Raw genomic sequence first — 8,575 nt, forward strand, 5'->3', positions numbered from 1 at the left:
CCACCGCCGCCGCCGCCGCCGCCGCCACCACCGCGACCGGGGCCGCCAAATCCGCCGACCTTGCCTTGACCACCATCAGCGTTTCCATAACCGCCATAGTCATCAGCGTAAAAATCATCGAAGTTGTGCGGGTCATAAGGATTATTCACACCCTTTAGCGGTGACTGAAAAATAAAAGCAAGACGTTATATTTCGCTTCCTCAAAGATTGCTCTTTCCTACGTATTGTATATGTATTATTGAGCGAACTTTAACTCAACAATGTTAAATTTATAATGTCAAAGTATGCCCAATTTGAGTCTCATTTTTTTATTATTTTTATAGATCGTCACTATTCTTACACTGTTAAATATCAAAGGAACAAGTCCTTAAATTAAATGACATTTTTTTGTTTTTAACTTCATATGAATCAAAATGTAAATCAATCCATTTCTATCATCCAGTAATTAGTTTTAAAGTAAGCAATATTAACGTACGCTTAATAAAGTAAATTTAATTCAAATTTAATACATTTTCTCCAAGTAAGTTGTTTACCTCCATTGTTTTAAAGTTAAGCTAATGATATATTGAGTAGGAGTAGAAGTGAGAGCCAAAATGTATATGCGAGAAAAAATTAAAAATAATTCAAATTAAGTTATTTAAGTTAATTTTTAATATTATGAATTCAACAGAGTACTCAATATATCGTTATTTTAACTAAAACAACAGAATTAAACAGAATTTAATCTAAAAAAATGTATTAAAAATTTGATTCAATTTCAGTTTCTTATTATTTACTAAGTGCATACGTTAATATAAACGTTATTTACTTTGAAAGTAATTACAGAAATGGGTTAATTAATATTTTAATATATACTCTTTAAATTTAGTAACTGGATAATCAGTGAAGTTCAATTAAAAAAGAAAATTTCAGCATTATGCACGAAAAATACTGATATTTGCATATTCATTCGTTGAGTTTATTCACTAAAATAAGGTTAATTAAATTACATAACACAGGTTAGGTAAGGTTAGGGATCTCACATTTTATTCACTGATTACCAGTGGCATATTTGGCACTGATTAACAATGGTTATCTACTAATTCATAAATTTAGAGAGAAGTTAAAAATGACAAAATGTTATTTAACACAAGGAATTAGGTTACGTCTTTGATATCTAACAGTGTAAAAAGAAAGAAATATATTAATATATTGACATATACCTGTATATATTTCTACGTAAACTGTAGTAATATTCAAACAATCAATATTCAAATGATATTAGAAACAAATGTTTTTTTTGTGTTCAGCAAAAAGAACCGACATTTGTGCGAGATGCAAGGCTATTAAAAATTTATTTAAAAAAGTCATCAAATCACGACCTCATGGTACACTCACAGTCTTAATGGTGGCGATCAATTCACGTATACATTCAATGCACGTCGTGGGTTTGCCGCAGATGCTGATGAGACGATCCGTGCTGCGGGGGCAGGTGTTCGAATAGATCTTGATCCTGGCTCCGGTTTTCTGAAACACAAAAGTGATTCGGGTACATTAGACAAAAGCCACAATTCAGAATCCGGGAAACTTTCCGCGTACGGATTTACATTGAAAAGAAGAACTGCATTCGTTACAGTTGACAAGTTAGAAGTGTGAGTGATTCTCTCATTTTCCAAGTCGGAATGTGTGACGCGAATAAAAATATATCACGTCCTCAAAAATGTCGAGATTGCAATCACACATTTCCGTCTTCTACATTCGACTGATAAAGTAAGTAATTCAACTCTCTTGTGTGTGTGTGTGTGTGTGCGCGCGTGTTCAACGGCTCTTTTTAATTACTCTGACAATCGGACATAAGTCACGATCAGGGTGTGATCCCCCGTCTGCTTCCTCGACAGCATTCACCCACCCCTGATTAACGACTTAACGATGCTCAAATGCTTTCGTACCCGCTTCACTAATCTGCGCCCCGCAAGGCTCTTTGCCGCGAGGTTTCCAAGTAATACCTCGAGACGACAATGTTCAGATCGCGTGCTGATAGTCGTTTAACAGTCTACCTGCACTTTCCGAGATCTCGATCACGCCACATCGAGACGACTGGGCGCAAACGTGCAGCCATTTGGTGGCACTTAAATTTTTCTTAAGCTAATTTCACCTGTCGTTCGCGTCGTAAAGCAACTCGTAAGTCCCCGATGATAACCGACGAGATTTACGGTTGCGGGTGAAAACGAAATAATACAATTCCGCGCGTTGGATTGAGGGAGGTAGGATGATGAACTGACGGACAGTGATGCGTATGGGGTGGATATACGCGCCGAGATAGCGCTTTGATGCGAGTGATGCAAAAACGAAAAATTGCCGATAACATCGACAGCCGTGTGCTCAAACGCGAAATATCCAAACCAGATAACAATCTAGTACGCTCACGTACATATACGCGCGTGCTGCATCCGGTATTGTGCCGGAGAAATCGCGCCGTTTAATTACGTAGATCAAAGCAACCCACTCCCGAAAATCCCGCTAGCCCCGTGCAGCAGATCCATTCAAACGCTTCCGATGCAGACAGCCCAGCGATATTGAGACTCGCGTGTATCTGGTACCTGGATACCAGCGTTAATCCCAAAGTGATAGAATCGAGAAAAGTACATGAAGACAGACGAAGAAAGGGATAACGCAAACGTAATTTATATATATATATTATTACTCGGAATGTTTAATCGATTCAGAGTTTCGCGACAAGAAAGAGCACTTTTTTTTTATTATTATTAGAGAGAATAAAGGAAATAGCGCGCGTACATTGCATTCTGCTCCAGCATAACGAAAAAAAAAAGAAAGAAAAAAAAAACAAGCGATGCTGTTCGATCACCAGCGAATAAATGGCTAACGGCTATATCGCTCGCGTAGATATCTATATAATTAGTCAATGGAATTCATAAGCGGAGAATGAGCCGAGAAATAAAAGCTTGGTATCGCATTGTATTACCAGACATCCGAGCGATTTGAATGCCACGAATTCGAAAGAAAAATCAATGAGAATTGCCATCGCAGATCGGTATTTACACGACATTTTGCCCGGCGGGGGAGGGGGGGGGGGGCCAAACGTGATTTTAATCGAATTAATTAATTCTGCTGATCACGAATCAGCAGGATTGATCTCGACGCGACGGAAACGAGAGAATGGGCGCGAATTCTTGTATGCAACAACGGTTTTGGATTGACAAGGATTGTTCTTGCAGCCCAGCGTCATTTCTGAATATTCGAATCAATTTTCACCGGAAGTTGGCGAGTGTATCGTTGATATATCAAACTTTCATTCGCATTAATATTAAAAATTAATTTTCTAAAAGAGAAACAAGTGCGTTAGCCATACATTCCGCATTCGTGAAAGTAAAGCCGATCGCCGTGAGAAAAATGGGGGGGGCTCTTGATAATTAATCGAAGAGATGAAATAAAAGGCAAAGATGAAAGCCGCTCGCTGAGGCGCTTTTTGACTCGCGTTGTTGTTATTTTTTTTTTTTTCTTTTCTTTTTCTTTTTTGCGGAGGACAACAAAGTGAGGCCTCGGGAGAAAGGCGGATTCTCGGAAGAAATTTCCGCTTCTCCGCCTCTGACTTACCTCTGACATTCGATATCGGTAAACTTGAAGAGAACAATGTGAATCGACCGTTCTTTGAAGGAACCAATGTGCCATAAATAGCGCAATATAAAAAGTAGTAAGAGTATGCGCCGTGTGTGAGATTTCGCGAGGAAGTGAGATTATTTCGGTCGAAACACCGAGCGATATCACAATGCATTATGCACACTGTATGAAGCTGCCTCCCACGCGCCCTCGATCGCTTCTACCGACAACGCAGCTAAACGGATTTTCAATTTTCTAGAAAGTTTCCGAACTTCCGAAACTTACTCCGCGAACGCGGAGATTTCTGTCCTCCCCCGATTCGGGTGAACATTTTCTTGAATATTCAAGAGTCGAGAGGGAGGATAATTAATTGTCCCCCAAGTTTCTCAAGGTCGTAACTTGACATAATGATGCGAACTTGTGTGTTACGCGCAAGAATCGCGTAAGAATTTCTTCTCGAAAGAATATTATATATCTACGTGCTACTGATAAATCTCTCTGAAAACTACAACAAGTTTTATATATTATATACCATTCGCGACTACGTTATCTCCGAGGGAGGCGTTATTAAACGTAAAGACATTGGTATTAGAAGATTAAAGTGGCTGTAACGTGCTTATGGTAATTCGGCGCAAACATCCAGAGGACTTCAAAGTCCTTGCACTGGGAGGATAACCATACGAGAGCGATTTCGTGAGAATGAACCGCACTGCGCCACCAAATTCGTGTTTGCTTAATAGTTCTCCGTTGCAACGGCATCCGTAGCACAAGTTTACAAACTTCAACGGTGTTACTGGCGGCGTCATGCACTAATCTAAACGTAAATCGTACTATTCAATTCGACGCGACGAACAAGTTCCATCCCACACAGCTAGTTCCGGATGATTTTACGTAAAGGCCAAAGAATATTGATATCGATTGTATAAATGTTAAATAAATCGAAGACGTTATCGCACGATATTTGCCTTCAATAGAGCATCTTTAATGATAAAAGAGTTTCGAACAACGTATTTCATTCCAGTTATGCTGACGGTGATAGTCGGACGCGAAAAGACGTTCTGTATTTCTTAACTTTGACTTTTATCTCGTTTCTCGAGCTTCAATTTTCAGTTGTCAATCGATTATCTCAGTGAAGTGCCTGTGTATCCAAAGGTGAGTTAAAAATAATGCCTATAATAAAATAATAAAATAATTCAATTTCTAAAACAGCGAAAAAGACGATCGCGGACGGTTTAAAACAGTTTTTCAGGCTGTTTATGTAATTTTTAAGATTTTTTTTTTTTTGAATTGAACAAATATTTTTAAAAATTACTTTTATTCTTTATTTATTATTTATTGTTTTAAGATAGATTTGTTTTTTTTTTTTTTATATAAAAAGTATGAATGATTAACAAATCAGTTTGATTTCTACGCATCGTGTGGACGATTCATCTATGCGATCATGTGATTCCGGATCTTTCAATTAAAATTAAAAAACAAAACATTATTTTAATTAGAACAGTTGCACTGTTATCGGAACTAGAATTATCTTGATGACATAATTTTTTCTATTTTTTTCAGAGCTCAAGAGAATAAAGAATGAAAATCAAATTTTTTTTTATGAACAAGTGTGCTATTTATTTATTTAGTGAGCGAAATGAATAATTCTAGTTTCCGACATCTTTTAATTTCAACTCACTGAGAGATCCGCTCGGAGATCCGGAATCGTCGCAGATGTGTACGATGTAGAAGTCAAATAGATCTGTTGCTCGTATCTTTTATTTAAAAAATAGCAAATCTCTCCAACTTGAAACAATATCAAATAAAGAAAAGGAATTAAACAAAAATATTAACCTACTTTTTCGAAAGAATATTCCTAAAAACTTGCTGAAAAAACGCGACAAAGTATTATAGAAAATTCTCTTTATAACTCAAAAGAATTACATTTTCATAAATAAATAATAAAATTGTACAAGCATAAATTTAATAAACAATGTTTTCGGATTATTTCCATCCACGCTGCGTGACTCTTTCCTGCAAATCATCGCTAGGTGAGCGCTTGAAGCACTTTGCATTTTCATGAGTTCGTAGTTCATGGAGACATGAAATTCATACGCATTCATGACACATCGTTCGTGAAGAAAGACAGCTATTCACTTTACTTACTTCAATTCATCACTGATTTAGCAATTGCAATAACTTCCAAGTGACGGAAAGAAACATGTATTCCTCGTTAAAACATATAGTCGCAACAAACAAATTGCCTCTCAACATACCTACTTTCGAATCAGATGAGAAGCTACGACGTAAACTGCCACATAAATCCCATGACGTGTGTAAATGTCACAAACTCGTCGGGATAAACGAAACAATGTTCGTATTTTACAAAACGTTAAACTACAATAGACCTTCAAAGCCCTCCCCGGATTACTACGTCCAAAATTCCTTCTATCCATGCCGATATACATTTCGATCGATAAATTAAAATTTATATTCTCTACATACCGGGCTGACTCTGATGAATGTGATCGCCAATCGATAATAATCGAAAAATTCACATCGCGCGCGAGAAATTTCTCGACGCTGCATTCACGTACGCGAATTCAAATAAGCAACAATCTATTAAGTATTAATAACGCCGAAATACGCTGTAGATTCCACGTCGGTCGAAATTGGATGAAGATATAAGAGGGCCATAAAATAAATAAGATATCACCGCTCGCGATATTACCGGCGCGCGCGCGCGCACGGCGTTTGTCGGAGGCGCTGAGAAAAATAAGGAGAAAGCGCGCGAAAATTCACCGTACGAGAAACGGTGTCGCGCGACGTGAAGTGCGCGACAGGTAGGAGAGAGACTAGCTTTCGTGGTCGACATTCCGCGACGGAAACGAAAGAAAGGCAGCGGTCGGAGCATTTCTCTGAATACGCGAGATATCGGGAATGCGACAAAACGGCGACAAAGTACGTCGTTGTCGTCATCGCGGTCGTGTTGCTTCGTTTATATCAGCTGTTTTCCCTTTCAAAGCGTCGAAGTGTCTCTGCGCGACCGATCCGCGACCGAGATCGAGTCAAAATAGACCGGTACATACGTGCGTCGTCCGAAGGTGACACGAAGACAAATCATCGGGGATTTTCCACAAAGCGATCTAGTCGCTGTAAGTCGTACAGCGGCGGAGAAACGTAGTCAATAAGTAATCACGAGTCATCGCTCGTACGTGACACCTCGCAGATTTGATCCTCGCACCTCTTCACAGAAAAGTTCACAACATTGTTCTCCTCTTCAGTGTATCACTACAATGGAAGTCTACACGAGCGACGAAATCGCCAGCCACAATAACGCCAAGGATCTATGGATCGTGATACACGGTGAAGTCTACAATGTCACCAAGTTCCACCAGGAACATCCTGGCGGCGAGGAAGTGTTGCTGAAATTAGCGGGGCAAGATGCGACAGAATGTTTCGAGGCCATCGGCCACAGTAATGAGGCGATTGTTTTGCGTGAGAGTTACAAAATCGGAAAGATAGCGAACAACAATGTGAGCTCCGATAAGAAAACAAAAACGATGAATACAGGTTTGTTCTTTTCCTCGATCGCTTTACCGCTTGAGTCGCACTGTGATTTAATACCGTTCGGATTCATTGCTTGCAAATTTAACAACATGATATAAACAAAGTCTCGTGTACAGTCGAGCTTACATTCGCAATGTTTACGTCATCGACAAATGTGGCTTTATGTACATAAGTATATCATTTGTATACCTTTCGTGTATTTTCTTCGACTTCTAACAGTTATATTTTAGTTATCAGTTTCCACGATTCGTAATAGGTTCTTTTATTTAAGATCGTCTTGAGTGCGATCTCAACTCAGAAGTAGTCACCTAATTTTTGTTTTACGTAAACAATCGCCTGGGATATTTTTATACTCCAATTAAAATCATTATTATTAATAATTTATTACATATTATCGTTTTCCGATTTATTAATATATTCGAGAACATATTATAAATATCGATTTAATCGTAATTTTCTAACAAAAAAAAAAGTAAGTAGAAACCAAATATTAAACAAATAAAATAAAAATTTATTGTAACAGTATTTTAAAAAGATAAAGATTTTAATTAATACAGCACATTTTTGTAAAGAATAATTATTAAAAATGAAAGAAAATATGTCAAATAATATCCATTATACAAGACAATTTTACAACATTTTTGAATTTTCTGCCGCTGAAATGTAAAAATATCCCAGGTGATTATTTTCGAATTAAGATGTCAAACTAATCAGCATTTCAGCATAAGACATTACTTAAGACTATTTTGAAATAAGAACCGACTATAAATATCGACCTTACAGCATTCTATCATATTTATGTTACGTCAATGAATAGTGGCACAATAACTGTTACTGACACACTCACATTACAATCATCCTAGTCCCAGTTCCACCAATGTAAAATTAAATTTGATCTCAGTTTACTTACCGTTTATCTTTCTAATTCCTAGATTACAAGAAGATAAACAGTAGATTGAACCAGGATTAAAGTTAATCTTACATTAATGGAATCAGGTCTTAGTAGAAAAATCGTATATCTTAATCCTGTTGCTTTTAGAAGAATCATACATAGTCGTAAATCATGTACTTTTCAACTGCCACTAAGATCTTTACAAGTTATTTTTTTTTATTCGTAGAAGTAAAAGAATCGATGGAGCAGGATTGGCAGGATCAAGAACCAAACAAGGCACGAACGACGTTCTGGTCCTCGACAATCATGTGGTTCTCTATCATAATTTATGCCATAATAATTTATTATTGGATCAGAAAACTAGGATTTATCAGCGGAATTTTTTAATTTTAACATAACGCTAAAATATGCAAAATGCAATGTTATGTATAAATTCATTCGAAGCTATTAAGTTATTGTTCTCGTATAAATATTTTAATGGTACACATTTACTTGAAAATTTGTTATTTAATACTTACAAGAGGAATAAGAATATAT

At 37.2% G+C, this 8,575-nt stretch overlaps 2 protein-coding genes across 6 annotated transcripts in view; one reads left to right on the forward strand and one right to left on the reverse strand.

The window, feature by feature from the left end:
* Positions 1 to 8,575, reverse strand: part of LOC108754381 — a 94,133-nt gene that overhangs the window by 22,154 nt on the left and 63,404 nt on the right. The window contains exons 8-9 of the mRNA XM_018496633.1: positions 1,378 to 1,506; positions 10 to 164 (exon numbers count right to left, since the gene is read on the reverse strand). Coding sequence (XP_018352135.1) covers positions 10 to 164; positions 1,378 to 1,506 — 284 coding nt within the window. The remainder of the gene's footprint in view (positions 1 to 9; positions 165 to 1,377; positions 1,507 to 8,575) is intronic.
* On the forward strand, positions 4,628 to 8,476 carry LOC108754498 (cytochrome b5-like). Of its 5 annotated transcripts, none has more exons than XM_018496833.1 (3): positions 4,628 to 4,749; positions 6,861 to 7,149; positions 8,265 to 8,476. In XM_018496833.1, the coding sequence occupies exons 2-3, from the start codon at positions 6,873 to 6,875 to the stop codon at positions 8,423 to 8,425; spliced, it is 438 nt and encodes a 145-aa protein (XP_018352335.1). In that variant the 5' UTR covers positions 4,628 to 4,749; positions 6,861 to 6,872; the 3' UTR covers positions 8,426 to 8,476. The 5 variants fall into 5 exon arrangements, with proteins under 5 accessions (XP_018352335.1, XP_018352337.1, XP_018352338.1 ...); XM_018496835.1 differs by lacking the exon at positions 4,628 to 4,749 and adding an exon at positions 6,501 to 6,731; XM_018496836.1 differs by lacking the exon at positions 4,628 to 4,749 and adding an exon at positions 6,733 to 6,767.

This window comes from Trachymyrmex septentrionalis, unplaced genomic scaffold (assembly GCF_001594115.1).
Source record: "Trachymyrmex septentrionalis isolate Tsep2-gDNA-1 unplaced genomic scaffold, Tsep1.0 scaffold8, whole genome shotgun sequence".
Classification (NCBI taxonomy): Eukaryota; Metazoa; Arthropoda; class Insecta; order Hymenoptera; family Formicidae; genus Trachymyrmex; species Trachymyrmex septentrionalis.

What these genes read in the sequence shown, in the direction of transcription:
- LOC108754498 (XM_018496833.1), top strand. Translation starts at nt 6,873, where the DNA reads ATGGAAGTCTACACGAGCGACGAAATCGCCAGCCACAATAACGCCAAG. An exon ending in AACAAAAACGATGAATACAG is followed by an intron (nt 7,150 to 8,264) that starts GTTTGTTCTTTT and finishes TTTTATTCGTAG; the next exon opens with AAGTAAAAGAATCGATGGAG.